Source organism: Henckelia pumila, chromosome 1 (assembly GCF_033568475.1).
Source record: "Henckelia pumila isolate YLH828 chromosome 1, ASM3356847v2, whole genome shotgun sequence".
Taxonomy (NCBI): Eukaryota; Viridiplantae; Streptophyta; class Magnoliopsida; order Lamiales; family Gesneriaceae; genus Henckelia; species Henckelia pumila.
In genome coordinates this window covers 97,359,223-97,379,120 of record NC_133120.1, presented here as the reverse complement: position 1 = coordinate 97,379,120, position 19,898 = coordinate 97,359,223, and the positions used below count along the sequence as shown (strand labels likewise).

The following is a 19,898-nucleotide window of genomic DNA, read 5'->3' as shown; positions in this document are numbered from 1 at the left end:
ACAAACAATATCTTGATCCCCAAATAAGAAACCATCTAAATATAAATCGGCCCAAAATCCGCCCAATAATCCAAACATTCAAGCTTCGATCAGTTCCAGAAATAATTGGAAAATAAAGCAGAGAATCAGGCATTTACACTAGACATGCATGGACATATATCACAAAATAAGATCGTTCAACTTTATTGAGCAAAACGTAAACTTGATCATACAAAGTTTTAATTAAGCACGTAAGAAAGCTAGCTAGCGCAATTGCTATAACATTCAAATATTTTACACCTCACAACTTATGATAGTAAAGCAGGAGAGACATCACAACCATATTCTTCGAAATCACCTTGGACGAAAACCAGCCATTGACATGTTGGTTTTTAATGAATCCACAGAATATAGATCAGTTGACCTATTAAAGGCTGATGATCCACTTGAATCAAATCCTCTTGAACCATACCCACGAATTTCTGGATTAATTCTCGAGTTATAGGCATGGGTCGTAGAATATGTTGGCTCGAAAGGTGCCGACAGAGATATTTTGGAGCTGCTGAGCATAAGAACGACTGAAGCCATTGTTGGTCTATCATTAGGATTTTCTTGCACGCATAGCAAACCAATGTGAACGCATCTGAACATATCACGTAGGTTACTTGAACCAACCCTCAATACTGGATCAATGATATTCTCTTCTGTTCCTTGGCGCCACTGTTTCCATGCCTATATAATAATAATAATAATAATAATAATAATAATAATAATAATCTCTTTATGGAAAACCAGCATTCACCACAGGACATTATGCAAAAATCCGCCCACTGATATGATCAGTGAACTAGACAAGATTTCGGCTTTTCGGGTTTCAGCTTACAATCATATAATGAATTCATCTTGCTTACCATACTTAAAAGGTCTTCCATATCATCCCCATTTTTAAATGATCTATTTTGCCGACCGCTGACAATTTCTAGGATCAGCACACCGAAGCTAAATACATCAGACTTAGCAGAGAATTGTCCGTGCATTGCATATTCTGGTGGCATATATCCACTACAATAATCAAGTTGTTAGTAGTTGAAGCAAGTAAAAGTTACAAAGTCTAATCATGCAGCCTACATATATTAAATAAAATAATTGTGGATTTGGGGAGAAGATCATTTCTAAATCAAAATTTTGAAATTTGTGTAATATTTAAATCTTGTGCAACTTAAATTTTGTTGAGCACTTAGCAGTCTAAGCTCCAGAATATTGTCAAGACAAGTTGCTCATTCCAAAATCCAATCAATGCCACTTGGGGCTGACTCTTCTCACTGCTACTGAAAGAACACTTACTAAGTTCCCACAATTTTGTTGGTCTTGGCTTGAGTTTCATCGACATCAAATAACCTCGCCATGCCAAAGTCAGCAATTTTGGGGTTCATATCTCCATCTAAAAGTATATTGCTAGCTTTGAGATCACGATGAATTATTTTGATTCGAGATTCTTCGTGCAAATATAGAAGTCCCTTGGAAATCCCCCATATGATCTTGTAACGGGTCTCCCAATCCAAATCATTTTGTTTGACAGGGTCTGCAATATACTCAAGTATATACATGAAGAATAAGTAAAATGCAAATAGTGAAATAATTGGCATGAACTGAAAAGGACATGGAAATATATATTACCGAATAGAAATTTGTCGAGGCTTCTATTCTTGACGAATTCATAGACGAGAAGTCTTTCCTTCCCTTCAATGGAAAAACCCAAGAGTCTCACAAGATTCTTGTGTTGCAGTTTGGCTACTAATAAGACTTCATTCTTGAATTCCACGTCACCTTGCTCAGAATCCAAGGATAATCTTTTTACAGCAATGTCTTGTCCATTTGAAAGTTTTCCCTAATAAATATTACAATTAATAAATGATTCTTATATATCACAAATATTATCAATATTGTAACACATGCGGTGCAAAAGGTTTTAAATGGAACCTATATATATACTCGAATATTACCTTATAAATGACCCCAAATCCACCTTGTCCCAACTTGCTAGCAAGTGAGAAATTATCAGTAGCAGCTTTGATTTCGGAAAAATCATATTGTAGAGATTCATCTACGTTAATGTCGCGTGAAGCTTCAAATTAATTAAAAAAGGAATGAGATTTAATTTAGCGAAATTGCTAAGTGAATCCTGGAAATTGCAATTTATAAGATGCGATAATAAATTACACTGATCAAGTTCTTGTTTTGGCTTCTTCTTAGATCTCTTTATCAGAAAGATAGTAGCAAATACAACAAATATTAGAACCGCACCAACTGAGACAGAAGCGATTATCACAGTTCGAGTATTATTACCACCTCCTCCCCCTGCAAAATCATACCGGATTAGAATTAATTTCATGCATATATATACATACATACATACATACATATACATACATACATACATACATACATACATACATACATACATACATACATACATACATATATTCACTAGATACACTTTCAAATATTTATTAGGAAAAAATGCAATTTCGGTCATGTATTTTTATCACTTTGCGATTTCAGTCCTCTACATTTTTATATTTCAGTTTTAGTCCTGCATGTTTTGATTTTTGGCAATTTCGGTTATTTTTATTCGAAAATAATTATGTTACACTATCCACATCAGCACTGCATTGGTATCACATTAGGCGGGACGAGCTGGAAATTTTTCAACCTAGCCCAACCCACTCTAGGCCGTGGGTCAGGCGGGCCAACCCACCAAAATATTTAAAAATAATAATAAAATTCAAAAATTTCCAAAAACAAAATTATTATTTGATATTGAAAAAAATATGTTAACAATGTTACACAATAAAAAATATATAATGTCATAATTAAACAAATTATATAAAATTTTGATGGTAACTGTTATATTTTGGATAAAAAAAAATACATTTTTAAATAATATGAATAATAGAAATAGATATTTAATCATAAAAAAATAATAATGTAAGATATAAATAATATTACAAATACTAGTTTTAAAATTTTAAAAAATCAAATTTTTAATAATAAGTGTTTTAATGTCCATAATTAAAAATAAATAAAAATTTTATTTTTTTAAATATGGTGGGCTGGCCCGCCCCGCTTCAACCCGCGGCCAGTTTGGGTTGGCCCGTTTAGGCCCGCCTCCAAACGGGTTTGTAAAACCGTAACCCAACCCTGCCATTAAGTTTTCATGGCGGGCGGGCTGGCCCGACGGACTCAACCCATTTTGATAGCTCTAAATTTAGTTGTCTAAAATTGTGAATTGTCTGATGACATGACAAAAAATTTAAAACATACAAATTTACAAGACTTAGAAAATTTAATTTTCCCGAATTAAAAGCATAATTGAGAGTGTTTGAATAAATTTACTAATAACTTCAGTTATTATTATGAAGTTAAATTTAATTATTATTAATTATATTGTATGATATTTAAATCATTCTATGGAAATTATATTTGACTAAGAAAATTTTACGAAAATTTATTTGGAAATTATATAATGATTTACTTTACTTATAGAATGCGTGATGATATATAATCTGTGATTTTTTTTTAAACACATATCGAATTTAAAATATTTGTACATAATAAACAGTATATAAAATAAAATTTTCAAAAGTTTGGCAGATTCTAACAAAAAATAATCAATTAATTAATAATTCAGAAACAAAAAAGACTAGAAATGTATTATTTTATACTAGTTACGAAGCACATGCAACATGTAATATAATGTATGATATTAAAATTTTGTGCTCCGAAAATGCATGTAGGTGAACAGTTAGATTTTCAATTAAATAGAAAATGAGAAACTTTTGTGAAAATTTAGCTGCAATCAAGGGGCAAAAATGGAAAAAAATTTTGGTGTCCTCACACCATAACAAAAACAGTTTTTATAAGGGTCTCAAGTATTATAATATAGTATAGATATATTGGAAAATTGCGAAATTTATCTGTAAACTTGCTTAATTTTGATTTTGATATTTTGATGTCAAATTTCAATTTTACAACAATAATTTACATATTTGCAATTGTAGTTTTATTTTCTAGAAATTTTTATAAGACGTCAAATCGTTGTTGGTGATTTTTTTTCAATTAATTAATAATTCAGAAACAAAAAAGACTAGAAATTTATTATTTTATATATTGGGAAATTGCGAAATTTATCACTGTACATTGTTGGTTATTTCGCATATTGATATAATTGGTTTTATAATTTGTTTGACCATTACTAAATGAATTCATCTTTATTATTGTTTAAAGCAACTGTTTGGAATAGGGTTCACACGAGTCGAGTCCAATCGAGTACTTTACTACTCGAGTTCGACTCGATTCATATTTCTTTTATTTTAGTTCGAGCTCGATCGAGTAATTAATTTCAAACTCCGAACGACTCGTATATATTTCAACCTATTCGAGCTCGAACTCAAAAAAATCAAAAAAATAATATAAAAAAATATAGATAAATATATATATATATATATATATATATATATATATCGATATTATATATATATATATTATATTTACATATATTTATTTTATATTTATGTATATTTTATATTATATGAATATAATCGAGTAGCTCGCGAGCTACTCGAACATATACATATAATACTCGAGCTCGAGCTTCATTAATTAAAGATTCGAGCTACTCGAACTTGACTCGAGATCGATTCAATCGAGCTCGAGTCGAGTTTTGACCAAGTCGCTCTCGAGTTGGCCACCACAAGTTTGACTCGTTTGCATCCCTAGTTTGGAATAATAAGGTAAATATATATAGAAATGATAATAAAAATTGTTAATTATTAGAGGAAAATAAAAGATTAAAATTATCTGATAAGAAAAGAAAATTCAAATAACTAATGTGATAAAATTATCTAATCATATCTTTGATAAAAAAAAATTAAATTAATAAATATGTAAATTTATATCGACGTGCTTGGTAGAACTGAGAGGACAAAATATCAAAGAATTAGACAAAGAAATTAACTATGATTCAAGAAGACTGATTTAGTGTGCGTGTGTGTAAGAGTACATATTATGATTTCTTACCTGGCGGTGCCGATTCCTGTGGTGGTGGTGGTGGTGGTGGTGATGGTTGCGGCTGTCGCAGACCTGGTACGGGTGATGGTGGTGGTGGGGATGGTGGCAGTGGTGGTGGCGACGTGGCAAGCGCCTGTAATTCACGAAGCCTGGTTTCGTTGTAAAAGGGTAGACCCATATAACGAAGATTGCAGCTAGGCCATAGTACTCTACACCGTACGGTATTGTTGCAATATATTGGAATCGTGGCAGCAGCCCGAATTAAACAACTACTGCAATTCTCGGGAGATAAATCAGGGGTACACTGAACCAAGGAAAAAATAATCTGAAAATCGGCAGAGCTTCTATTCCCAGCAGCCACTTTCCTCAGAGAACCACCATCAGCAGCTTGGCCCCGAAGATTGTCCAGTAGCTTGCTAGCATCCGACATATACTGGTCAGGACTCGAGGCCTTTTTTATACTCCACCAGTACCACGATGGAAAAGTCTTCAAAATCCCCAACATAGATTCATTAGAGTACCGCACCATGCATAGCTCATTCCACTGCACGGCTTGCTTGTAATATGGACAGTCGTTTACTAATTCAGCAGTCGCATTTTGGATACAGCTACGGCATTCTTCTGGTTGTATGTCCCCTCTGCACAGCACCGCGGCATACACTGTATCCGGGCTCTGCCCCACGGAGGCGTTGTAGAATCCATGGATATCCACCTTTGTAGGAAGAGAGGATAAGATTGTTTCCAAATTATCCTTGTACGTGCTAAAACTCGTGTAATTGCCGTTGTCTATGCAAGAAGATTGCGCTGCGGCCAACGCCAAAAGGTTTGTGAGGGTTACGAATATGGAGGCGAGCCGCCACCATCTCTGTGAAATATTCATAGCTCTCTAAATTTTACTTGCTAGTTATCTTCAACTCCATCATGATCATTCTTAATTAAGAGGATGTTGATGAGGTCCATAACTATCTGTATTTAAATAGACACGCTAGCTTGTCTCAATAGAACTCAATATTATACAATTATATTGCACAAAAGTATAAAAAAAATACACTAAAAAATTTATTATAACTATCCGTTAGACCTAATTGGGAAAGTATTTTTTAGTCCCTTCACTTGTTCATTTTTTTTATTTTGTTCCAATAACTTTGAAAATTTTGATTTTTGTACAATAACATTTAATTTTTGGCAATTTTGGTCCAACGACTGATGTGAGTATGTGACATCGAAAAATACTAACATGACATCAGAAAATGATATGTAACATCGAAAAATACTAACGTGTCAAACTACCACGTCAACAATTAGACCAAAATCAGTGGTAATTAAAATTTAGTGTATCAAAACCAAACTTTCAAAAATTAATGGATCAAAAACAAAAATGAACAAGTTAATAGACTAAAAAAACATTTTCCTTACCTAATCTTATAAGTTTATTATTATGGAAAATGAATATTTTAGTTCACTAACTTGTCCATTTTTTATTTTGATCTTGAGATCGAAGTTTAGTTATGGTACATATTAACTTATAATTTTCTGTTATTTTGATCCAATTTTGTGTTGCACCAAAAAATGCTGACGTAGCATCAAAAAAAGATATGGCATGGATTTAGAAAGTATTGTCTTGTCAAGCTGTCATGTTAGCGGAAAGGTCTATGCTAGCACATGGGCACTGCTCATGTGGAGAACCAACGACCATTTTTTTTTTTTTGCATTTTAGATGTTCATGTGAACATCTGAAATGCAAAAAAAAAAAACGTTGGATGTTGCACATGGGCACTGCCCATGTGCTAGCATAAACTCTTCTGATGTTAGCATTTGAACCAAAATAGCCGCAAATTAAAAGTTAGTGTAATAAACTAAAATCAAATTTTGAAAAGCTGATGAATAAAAAAATTATTTTCTCATAGTTTTGGAGAATGGTCCCAGTTGTTACTAGGTTGTGGAGCAAAAGATTAACTGAAAAGTCAAATCCAAAATACATTAGTGTATGTTTTCCATCCAAAATACATTAACTTGTGTTTTCCGGCATCTTGTCTCAATTTGAGTTTTGATCCACTAAGGGTGCGTTTGGTAGGTAATATTAGGAGGGATAGTGTCTTCTTAACCTTTGTTATAGACTGTTTGGTTGAATCTTAAATAAACTTGCCTAATATAGCCTACATGGGATTGAGGTTTATTAAGGATGGTTAAATAAACTCACAGCTCACCTGTGTATTATGAATCCATCTTTCTATCCTCCTTCCTAGTTACGAAAATACCCCCAACAGTACCTTCATTGTTACGTGACGAAGAAGATGAAGACCAAGATTGCTGTGAATTTGGGTTTTTTTCTCGCAACTCCCTAAGCAGGAAATATATCTACTTGCCACGGTCTTGAAGAACTTTCTGGTTCCACCGTCTTCTGTTCTTGATGGACACACAGAGATCTTCAGAACGCGCAATAAACTTTCAACTTAGGTAAATATGTTGATAATCTTGGCTATCGACATTTACTTTGAGGTGTTTTGTTGAGTGGTTGAAATTCCAAAATACTTCAGGGCTACACACCTAATTGGTTATGTATAACATAACCAACTTCTTTTTTGATTTTTTTTTTGTATTGTGCCGTATGTGCCTATATTAACGAAAAATTTGTTAATTGCTGATAAATCCAATTCACTGTAAGAAGGGGTTCCGTGTTTGGTTAAGATTTTGGGTAATTAAATCAAGTTTCGATAAAAAAAATTAAGTCTGGAAATGATTGAGCGTAGGATACTTGTTGTTTAGGAATAATGGAAAACAACTTCACCTTAAAGTGTCCATTTAAAGATGGTGAAATGTAAAGTTATTAAGCGTAAGTTTTGAAATCTCCGGATGAGACATGTAAGAAGATAAACACGTGAGGATGTTCCTTATTCGTTTTGCTATTTTATATTGTCGATTGTGCATTGTTTATTTCAATGTATACAAAACTTCCTTTTTTTTAAAAAAAAAGGGATTCACAAACAGAAACTAGGTTTTGGAAACCATGTATTTAACCACTTTCTTATATGTAATTTAGTGCGAAATAACTTGGAGATGGCCATTACACATGTTGTACTTTTTTTTATGCTGCAACAAATAATGTGTCAGTCAATGTTGATGTTGTTACTTTTGAGACGGTATCGCCAAAAAAGACGGTCAAATCTACTCCGCGTCAGGCGTAGGACAGCAGCCTCATACAGCATGACCCAAAAAATGAGTGTGCAAATGAACCATCTGCACAGGATTATTAACATAGGAGATGTTCAGTGTGTGGTGAACTTAAGGATGAATAGGAATGCATTTGCACGATTGTGTTACTTGGTAAGTCATGTTGGAGGGTTAGTGGAGGGCAGGTATGTGCGTATTGAAGAGAAAGTCGCTATGTTCTTGTTTGTACTTGCTCATCACATGAAAAACCGAGTGGTTGGTCATGACTATGTACGTAGTGGACATACAATCAGCAACCTATTCCATGAAGTGCTGCAATCAATTCTCATGCTACATCCCTTACTACTGGTTAAACCCTCTCCTGTTGATGACACATGAACTAACGACAATTGGAAATGGTTCAAGGTAACTTAGAAATTTTTTACACATTCTCGTTTCTATCCTGATTTCTCTATTTTAAAAATTCATACAGATTGTGATGGTATAGGGATGTCTTGGTGCATTAGACGGAACTTATATCAGTGTAAATGTACCAACCCTAGAAAAAGCACGATATAGAACAAGAAAAGGTACAATTTCAGTCAATGTTCTTGGGGTTTGTGTGACGACCCGGTTCTTAATCTCTCAATCAAAATATTAACTCAATGCTCATGAATTAAAGCTAAAGAAATCAAGCTAAAATTTTTTTTTTTTTAAATGACCTGCGCGCGCGGGGTTCGCCCCTCGCGCGTGCACAACTCAATGGGACAGAGCCCCCTTGGGCTTGGCCTGTGCGCGCGCGAGCAAGGGCTCGCCCGTGCGCAGGCCAAACGACCAGAAAAAAATGCTGCACACCCACAGCTGCTGTCCAAGCTATCTAGATTTGTTCCAACCTTTCTAAGACCAAGAATTATCATCAAACAAGGTAGAGGAGTCATTAGCAAGACTAAATCAAGAACTTCAACATATCATTACTAGAGTAAACACATCAAGATCAAGTGTTATACAAGCTAAATTATCATACACTCTAAATACAAGTTCAAGTCTAAAAACTAACTACTCCAATTCTTGTTCTTAACATAAAATGACAGCAACTTGACATCTATACCGGATCATCACTCTAATCTCTCACGTCTTGATTCATCAAGCCCGTCTTTGCCCTATTCCACTCCCACCTATTGCCATGACACATACAACACAACAATAGCCGGATAACTCCGGTGAGAAATATATTTCCCAGTAAAAGCAACTAAACATGCATAGCAAAGCATATATCAAATTCATGATATAAAAATAACTACAATGCATGTTTTAAAACAAGGTTCTCTAGTTCATCGTTTGGGATCCCGAGAAGAAGATATCATAACTAACCACCGACTCTCCCGATCGAGGTGGGGCTACTTATCTTGCTTCTCTAGATTTTGAAGCCATTATATATGTAAATCAGACGCTAGGCTAAGTCAACCACCCAGGCCGTACATATATAATCCCTCAAATCGTCTATTCGAACGTTTTCGTTCATTTCAAAATCAAAAAATAAGTCTTGCAAGATGAATGCAACATATATCATCATAAAAGCATTCATTAATTTCAAAAACTCATTCAACAATTCATAGAAGAGCATATAAAAGCAAGTAAGCAAATAAGTATGTGATTTAGGGAACTCGATACAAACCATCTCGAGTTATAATCCCATTCAATTAGTAGTTCACTTTTACCTTACAAATGAGATGTTTAAGATGTCTTCTAGCTTGTCAAAATATGTACAATACAATCACCAACCAATCTCAAAATCTGCTCAAACTTCAACCAAACTTCAAGGCAAAAAGCTACCAACCTTGTTCTTTCTTTTATCGATTTTGAAGTCGAGATTATTGAGTTGAAGTGCCCTGTTTATGAACTGAAATCACAACATATAAACCAAGTAATCATTAGCTACAACCCAACAACATCTTAGTCCAAGATACAATAGCAAAACAGCCTCAAATCATAAGTTCGATGGCGTAACAGTTAAAGTCGGCAATCCCGAAACTCAAGTATAACCCTTCTACAATGATACCAGCTGAATTTCAATCAAAACCAGCAGAATATAGAATAGAAACGTTGCAATACTTGCTGAGAATTCATACAAAATGGATACAACAACCATCTTCAACCCAACTTCAACAAAACACAACATAGAAGTTCAATAACAACAATTCATACACAATTCTGATCTCTGTAATTTTCGAATTCCCAAATCATAATGAACTAAGAGAAAACTTACATCAATTCGAAGGTCTTCTTGCAAGGATTTCAGAACATCTTTCGTAATCAAAATCGGATACCCGAAACTCAAGATATTGCAATTTGAAGTTTAGGAATGAACTTGGGGTTTCTTTGTTCTTGCTCTCGGTTCCTCCTTATACTTTTCTGATGGAATGAATTGAATCACACGTGAAAACTTATAATAATAACAAGTGTCCCAACAATTTTCCAATAATTACACTTAAGCCCCTCAAGTCTTCCAAAATTGCAATTTGGTCCTCAATTTCTCAATTCATTCAATTTCAATCCTAATCAATTTAAGAATATTAGAATTTAAATCAAAACTCCAATTATTCTCAAATTAATTATTTTCTGATTAAAATTAAATAATTTCGGGTGTTACAATTCTCCCCCACTAAGACACGATTTCGTCCTCGAAATCTCAAGTATAATAGCACACAAGATATATCATATAACAAAAAACTGAAGGAGCACTCACATCATTGAAACATCTCTGGAAATCGTTGCCTCATATCTGATTCTGTCTCCCAAGTAGCTTCTTCAATACCATGACGACTCCACTGGACTTTCACAAGCGGAATAGTCTTCATTCGAAGTTGCTTCTCCTTACGATCAAGGATCTGAATTGGCTTTTCAAAATAACTCAAAGTCTCGTCGAGTTCAGCCTCATCTGGTTGAAGCACATGAGATTCATCAGCAAGGTATTTTCGAAGCATCGATACATGAAAGACATCATGTATTCCAGACAAAGATGGAGGCAAAGCTAATCGATAGGCAAGATTTCCTATTCTCTCCAGAATCTCATACGGACCAATATAACGTGGAGACAACTTCCCTCGCTTGCCAAATCGTACAGTGCCTCTGAATGGAGAAATCTTTAGAAACACTCTATCCCCTTGTTCAAAAGACAAAGGTCGACGTCGGATATTGGCATAATTCGTTTGTCTATCTTGTGTTGTCTTCATTCTCTTCTGAATAATCTTTACTTGTTCAGTCATATCTCGAATCATGTCAGGTCCAATGTCAGATACCTCTGAAATATCATCCCAGAAAAGTGGTGATCGACACTTTCTACCATACAGAGCTTCAAACGGAGCCATCTCAATACTCGATTGATAGCTGTTGTTGTACGAGAATTCACAAAGAGGTAATGAATCTTGCCAACTCGTGCCAAAATCAAGCACTACAGCTCTCAACATATCCTTCAATGTCTGAATGGTACGCTCATATTGTCCGTCCGTCTGTGGATGATAGGTTGTGCTCAAATGTAACTGAGTACCCAAAGCACTCTGTAAACTGTGCCAGAAGTGAGATGTAAATCGAGGATCACGATCTGATACAATAGACTTCGGCACTCCATGCAATCTGACAACTTATCAGACATAAAGCTCTGTCATCTGATCGTGTCTATATGTCATACGATAAGGAATAAAACACGCTGATTTCGTCAATCTGTCGATAATCACCCAGATAGCATCGCAACCTCTAGAAGATCGAGGTAACTTCGTCACGAAGTCCATGGAAATATGATCTCATTTCCATTTCGGCACTGATAAACTCTGTAACAAACCTGGCGGTTTCTTCCTCTCAGCCTTCACCTGTTGGCAATTCAGACATCGAGACACAAAATCAGTGATATCGGACTTCATTGGTTTCCACCAATATCGAGTCTTCAAATCGTTATACATCTTCCTACCTCCCGGATGAATACTATAACGACTACAATGAGCCTCTTTCAGTAGTTGTTGTTGCACATCAGAAATATCAGGCACTACAAGGCAATTGTTTACATACAAAAGATCATCTCGAACCTGGTATTCAGACACATGCCCTGATCAGACTTTCTCAATCGAATTCTGCACATTCTGATCAAGTTTCTGAGCTTCTTTAATTCTCAAAAGTAACTCTGGTTCAACTTGAATTTGATAAAGTCGCAGAGGCTGATAATTCATATCAAATACTAAACCAGAAAGACAACAGTCTTCAATCAAATGGGATACACCAATCGTCGATAGAGATAAAGAACATACCTTTCGACTCAATGCATCAGCTGCTGCATTCGATTTCCCCGGATAGTATTTAATCTCACAATCAAAATCTTTAAGCAAATCAAGCCATCTCCGCTGTCTCATATTCAGTTCTGACTGTGAAAACAAATATTTCAGACTCTTGTGATCAGAATAAATCTCAAACTGTTCCCCGTACAGATAATGTCGCCAAATCTTCAAAGCAAATACAATGGCGGCCAATTCAAGATCATGAATCGGGTATCTGGTCTCGTGAGGCTTCAGCTGTCTCGAGGCATAAGCAATCACATGCCCTCGCTGCATCAATATACATCCTAAGCCTCAATGAGATGCATCACAATAAACAGTGAAACCACCAGTACCTGAAGGAATCGTCAAGACTGGTGCACTGGTCAATCGTTTTTTCAACTCAAGAAAACTGGATTCACAAGCTTCAGACCAGATAAATGGAGCATTCTTCTGAGTTAACTGAGTAATCGGTTTCGCAATACTAGAAAAATCTTTAATGAACCGGCGATAATACCCAGCCAAACCCATGAAACTACGTATCTCAGGAACAGATGTTGGTCTCGACCAACTGATCACTGCCTCGACTTTACTTGGATCAACAGCTATACCATCTCCGGATACAATATGTCCAAGAAAAACAACCTGTTTCAGCCAAAACTCATATTTTGACAATTTAGCATACAGTTTCTCAGATCTCAGAGTCTTCAACACAGTTCTCAAATGCTCAGAATGTTCAATCAAATTTTTCGAATATATCAGAATATCATCAATAAATATTATAACGAAGTCATCAAGATATTTCTGAAACACACGGTTCATCAAAGCCATAAACACTGCTGGAGCATTCGTCAGACCAAACGGCATAACTATAAACTCATAGTGGCCATACCTGGTTCTGAATGCAGTTTTCGGAATATCAAAATCTCGAACTCTCAGCTGATGGTATCCAGATCTCAGATCGATCTTGGAATACACAGAAGAACCCTGCAACTAGTCAAATAAATCATCAATACGAGGCAAAGGGTATTTGTTCTTTACCGTTGCCTTGTTCAGTTGCCGGTAGTCGATGCACAATCTCATTGAACCTTCTTTCTTTCAAACAAATAATACTGGAGCACCCCAAGGAGAAACACTGGGTCGAATGTATCCCTTGGCCAGTAAATCTTCCAACTGATCTTTCAACTCTTTCAATTCCACTGGTGCCATTCGATAAGGTGCTTTAGAAATCGGTGCAGTACCTGTCATCAGTTCTATGTTGAAATCAATCTCACGATACGGAGGTAGTCCTGGAATCTCATCAGGGAAAACATCCGCAAATTCACTAACCACTGGCAAGTCAGCCAGGTTCGGGCTAGTTTTCAGAACATCAACTGTATAAACAATAAATCCCTCTGCTCCTTTCTGCAAAATTCGAGTCATTGATAATACAGATATCAGAGGAATCTTAGCACGAGAACCCTTACCATAGAATTTCCATTCTCCAACCATCTCAGGTCTGAACCTCACTATCTTTTGGAAACAATCTACGGTAGCTATGTACTTGTTTAGCATATCAATCCCGATAATGCAATCAAAATCAGACAAACCAAGCACAAAACAATCTATCTCTATCTCATTACCGTCATACTGTAACAAAAAATTCTTAACTGTCTGAATAGATATAAGACCTTTTCCCAAAGGAGAAGAAACAGATACTATAGCAGGTAATAATTCAACAGGCAAAGCATGTAAGGATGCAAATCGTGTATAGATAAACGTATGGGATGCACCTGTATCTATCAACACATATGCAGGATAACCACAAATAGAACAGTTACCTGCAATCACATCATCTGGTGTTCCCTGTGCCTGTTCCTCCATCAGTGCAAAGACATGAGCATGTTGTCTCTGTGGCTGACTGCCTGTCTGACTTCCTCCTGGCCTTGGCTGTTGCTGTGGATGTGGTGGTTGAAAGGAATGAACAGAAGAGGCTTGCCTCGCAGGTTGAGCCACTGATCATAATGACTCTGCACCTCGTGACTGTCCAAAACCTCTCTGAGGACACACCCTCGCAAAATGGCCAGTCTGATGGCATATATGTCACCTCCCAGATACACCTCGGCACTGATCGGTTGGATGACCTCCACCACAACTGTTACAAAACACTCCTGTCTCCTGTTTCATGCCACTGGAACTCGAAGAACTGCTCCCTGACTTTTTAAACTGTTTCCCTCGAGCTTGCAAATATCCTTTCTTGCCACTGCTACTACCACCACTTTCAAATCGAGGAGGTTGTTGCGAAATGGGAGCTGAGGTTTGTGACTGTCTCGGAGGCTGAGCGATATACGAAGCTCATCGCTGTTGTATCAAACTAGCTTTCGCTCCTTTGGCACTGTTCAAAGCATTAGCAAAATTATTCGGTCGCCTTGTGTTCACCAAATTAAAGACCTCCGGAGTCAGTCCATTAATGAACTGATTAGCCATAGCCTCATTACTATCAGCAACATGTGGAGCAAAACGTAGCAATGTAGTAAATTTTGCAACATAATCTTCAATATTTAAGTTTTCCTGCTTCAGGTTCGCAAATTCTGCACCTTTATCTTTGCGGTAAGACACTAGAAAGAAGCGTTGGTAAAACTCAGTTTTGAAGACATTCCACGTCAGTACAGTTCCTCTACGCTCCAAAGATTTCTTGGTCGTGGACCACCAGCTCTTCGCAAACTCATGCAACTAATGTCCAATTAATCTAACTCTCCGCTCATCACCATAATCAAGCGAATCAAACAACATCTCCATGTCATCGAGCCATCCTTCACATACAACTGCATTTTCAGTACCGTTTAGAGTAGGCGGATGGTATGATTGAAATCTTTTCAATAATGTTTCCATCGGATTGGCAGTCATATCTGTCATATCTCGTGAAGTACTTCCATGTTCATTGCTCGGGACTGCAGCTTGAGGTACTATCGGTGTTACCACTGTCTGTTCCGGCAGAGGAGTATGAACTGTCTGCTCTGGTATAGGAGTAGGAACCCGTGGTCTAAGAGGAGGTCGTCCTGGTCTTCGAGACATATCTGATTATCAAAAGGGTTAGAATACCACAATCATCAAATCTATCTCAGTCCTCCTCTGATCATCTTACCTCTGATCAAGACTCATTTCTGATTCAATCTTTAAAAAAAATAATCGAAGTACTGAACAAGACATGCTTCCAATCCATTCAGATAATCAAATAGCATATCATTATTCATCAGAACACATACCTCTAATCATTCCAGATATTCCAGTAAGCATGCGTCTTTAACCATCATAAATCATACTTTCAAATAAAATAAATACAACATCATGTAATAAAATACTGGAAAGTAAACCATGCTAGCATTTACAACATGTAATTCAATCATGTAATTAAATCATAGCATGATAAAATAAGCAAGCAAGGAAAGATGACTCGATCTACCCCACTCGCTAACTAACTCAGTCAAGAATTTTCTCGCTTTGATACCACCTGTTGTGACGACCTGATTTTCTCTCAATCAAAATATTAACTCAATGCAATGAATTAAAGCTAAAGAAATCAAGCTAAAAAATTTTTTTTTTTTTTTTAAAATGACCTACGCGCGGGGTTCGCCCCTCGCGCGTGCGCAGCTCAATGGGACAGAGCCCCCTTGGGCTTGGTCTGCGCGCGCGCGAGCAAGGGCTCGCCCGTGCGCAGGCCAAACGGCCAGAAAAAAATGCTGCACACCCACAGCTGCTGTCCAAGCTATCTAGATTTGTTCCAACCTTTCTAAGACCAAGAATTATCATCAAACAAGGTAGAGGAGTCATTAGCAAGACTAAATCAAGAACTTAAACATATCATTACTAGAGTAAACACATCAAGATCAAGTGTTATACAAGCTAAATTATCATACACTCTAAATACAAGTTCAAGTCTAAAAACTAACAACTCCAATTCTTGTTCTTAACATAAAATGACAGCAACTTGACATCTATACCGGATCAACACTCTAATCTCTCACGTCTTGATTCATCAAGCCCGTCTTTGCCCTGTTCCACTCCCACCTATTGCCATGACACATACAACACAACAATAGCCGGATAACTCCGGTGAAAAATATATTTCCCAGTAAAAGCAACTAAACATGCATAGCAAAGCATATATCAAATTCATGATATAAAAATAACTACAATGCATGTTTTAAAACAAGGTTCTCTAGTTCATCGTTTGGGATCCCGAGAAGAAGATATCATAACTAACCACCGACTCTCCCGATCGAGGTAGGGCTACTTATCTTGCTTCTCTAGACTTTGAAGCCATTATATATGTAAATCAGATGCTAGGCTAAGTCAACCACCCAGGCCGTACATATATAATCCCTCAAATCGTCTATTTGAACGTTTTCGTTCATTTCAAAATCAAAGAATAAGTCTTGCAAGATGAATGCAACATATATCATCATAAAAGCATTCATTAACATCAAAGACTCATTCAACAATTCATAGAAGAGCATATAAAAGCAAGTAAGCAAATAAGTATGTGATTTAGGGAACTCGATACAAACCATCTCGAGTTATAATCTCATTCAATTAGTAGTCCACTTTTACCTTACAAATGATATGTTTAAGATGTCTTCTAGCTTGTCAAAATTTGTACAATACAATCACCAACCAATCTCAAAATCTGCTCAAACTTCAACCAAACTTCAAGGCAAAAAGCTACCAACCTTGTTTTTTTTATTGGTTTCGAAGTCGAGATTATTGAGTTGAAGTGCCCTGTTTATGAACTGAAATCATAGCATATAAACCAAGTAATCATTAGCTACAACCCAACAATATCTTAGTCCAAGATCAATAGCAAAACAGCCTCAAATCATAAGTTCGACGGCGTAACGGTTAAAGTCGGCAAACCCAAAACTCATGTATAACCCTTCTACAATGATACCAGCTGAATTTCAATCAAAACCAGCAGAATATAGAATAGAAACGTTGCAATACTTGCTGAGAATTCATACGAAATGGATACAACAACCATCTTCAACCCAACTTCAACGAAACACAACATAGAAGTTCAATAACAACAATTCATACACAATTCTGATCTCTGTAATTTTAGAATTCCCAAATCATAATGAACTAAGAGAAAACTTACATAAATTCGAAGGTCTTCTTGCAAGGATTCCAGAACATCTTTCGGAATCGAAATCGGATACCCGAAACTCAAGATATTGCAATTTGAAGTTTAGGAATGAACTTGGGGTTTCTTTGTTCTTGCTCTCGGTTCCTCCTTCTACTTTTCTGATGGAATGAATTGAATCACACGTGAAAACTTAGAATAATAACAAGTGTCCCAACAATTTTCCAATAATTTCACTTAGGCCCCTCAAGTCTTCCAAAATTGCAATTTGGTCCTCAATTTCTCAATTCATTCAATTTCAATCCTAATCAATTTAAGAATATTAGAATTTAAATCAAAACTCCAATTATTCTCAAATTAATTATTCTCGAATTAAAATTAAATAATTCCGGGTGTTACAGTTTGCGACCGTGACATGAAGTTCATATATGCACTTACTGGTTAGGAGGGTTCTGCAGCAGATTCCAGAGTGCTTCACGATGCCTTGACTAGTGACGATATATTTAAAGTTCCCAGAGGTTCTTCACATTTTGATCTTTTTATGAATACGATACTTTCATATACTAATATTTGGAATTATTGGTTGGATCTGAAAATGTGTTCTCTATATGCATTTTTTTTTGGAGATAGTAATTTTTTTTCTCGTTTTTAGGTTGTTATTATCTATGTGACAATGGATACGCCAACGTCGAGGGATTTCTGACTCCTTACAGGCGAGTACGTTATCATAGGGATGCTTGGGGAAATCGTGCAATTGGACCCCAAAATTATAAGGAGTTATTCAACTGGAGACACTCTCAAGCTCGAAACGTGATTGAAAGAGCCTTCGGTTTGCTTAAAAAACGCTGGGCCATACTACGAAGCCCCTCTTTCTATCCGTTGAAAACACAAAACAGAATCATATTGGCTTGTATGTTGTTGCATAACTTTGTCAGGACTGAAATGCCCGATGATCCCATTGAGGAATTGAACGACGAGGTTGTCAGTCCAGGCCCTGAGTTACAAGATGATTTCATCAACAGCTTTGAATTATCGGATGTTTGGGATATGTGGAGGGAGAACCTAGCGTTGTCAATGTGGAATAATAATTAGTTGTACTTTGCTCGTGTTAGTGTCAAGTTGTGTGAACCTATTGCTACTAATTCCTTTTAAGCTTGAACATTTTTCCATGTAATTACTTTGTATGGAGTGTTTGTATTCACTAATTCCATATTTGTTTTTTATGTTTCACCAATATTTTGTAGATAAACTGTGTTTGTTAATACAAACATATTTTTGCTATGAATTCACCGTTGGATTGTATTTCAGTTGCTAATAGGACAAGAACATCCACAAGTTCAAATTCATGGAAAGGGGAGCAACTATAGAGAGCTCTGCAGGAAAGGGTAGGAAAACTGATAAGACTAGACGCACTTGGAGTGAACGTGAAGAACAAGTTCTGATACAAGCACTGAAAGAGGCTTCCACGGAAGGTTGGAAGAGCGATAACGGATTTCGACCAGGGTACCTAGGCTTTCTTGAAAATCATTTGAAAGCAGTATTCCCCGAAGCAAATCTGCGTGGTAATCCACATATTCACTCAAAAGTTCACGTGTGGAAGAAGCTTTATGGTGCTCTGGAGGGAATGTTAAGTAAAAGTGGAGTCGGATGGAATGATACTGAAAAGACAATTGAAGCTTCGACCGACATATGGGAAGCACTTATTAAGGTAGTTATTTGAAATAAAAGTCATTTCTTCTAACTCATGCCAATTCACTAACATGTTGTCTTTGTGTTTTCGTAGGCAGACCACAATGTACGTACACTTAGACACCTGATTACAATAGTTCTATGTATAAGATTGCATTTTAGGGGTGCATGGACAGTGTGCATTTTGAAGACCCCCTGCACCTTATGTATAAGATTGCATTATCTGGTTTTTGATGTTGATCTGAAGATTAAGGGTTTTTTTGTGCATTTTGAAGACCCCGGACGGTGGATGCAGTATGTTTATGTAAGGGCTAATTTTGAAGACACCCTGCACCTAATTGCACCAGGTTTATGTATAAGATTGCATTAGGGTCATATTATGTATATAGTTGATCAGCATGTACCATATTGTTGTCACTTTGTCGTGGACAGTATATATAACATTGGTATGCTCTTGTACATGCCTAGATTATTTTGACCTCATATTTGTCTTATTACATACCTTTGAGAATTTAATATATCTGATGATGGTAGAGTTGGTACTTGACTCTTTTTTTTATTGCCTCATACATATATTCTTGACCAGTACT

The 19,898-nt window shown here is 36.2% G+C and overlaps 1 protein-coding gene and 1 pseudogene across 1 annotated transcript; one reads left to right on the top strand and one right to left on the bottom strand.

Annotated features, from left to right (window-relative positions):
* Positions 1-238: 238 nt before the first annotated feature.
* On the bottom strand, positions 239-5,962 carry LOC140879535 (cysteine-rich receptor-like protein kinase 15). The gene is made up of 7 exons (XM_073283291.1): positions 5,059-5,962; positions 2,200-2,337; positions 1,983-2,104; positions 1,657-1,867; positions 1,324-1,561; positions 891-1,041; positions 239-711 (listed from the first exon to the last, which is right to left on the bottom strand). The coding sequence occupies exons 1-7, from the start codon at positions 5,927-5,929 to the stop codon at positions 334-336; spliced, it is 2,109 nt and encodes a 702-aa protein (XP_073139392.1). The 5' UTR covers positions 5,930-5,962; the 3' UTR covers positions 239-333.
* Positions 5,963-8,151: 2,189 nt separating this feature from the next.
* LOC140870155 (uncharacterized) lies at positions 8,152-18,711 on the top strand (annotated as a pseudogene).
* The last annotated feature ends 1,187 nt before the right edge of the window (positions 18,712-19,898 follow it).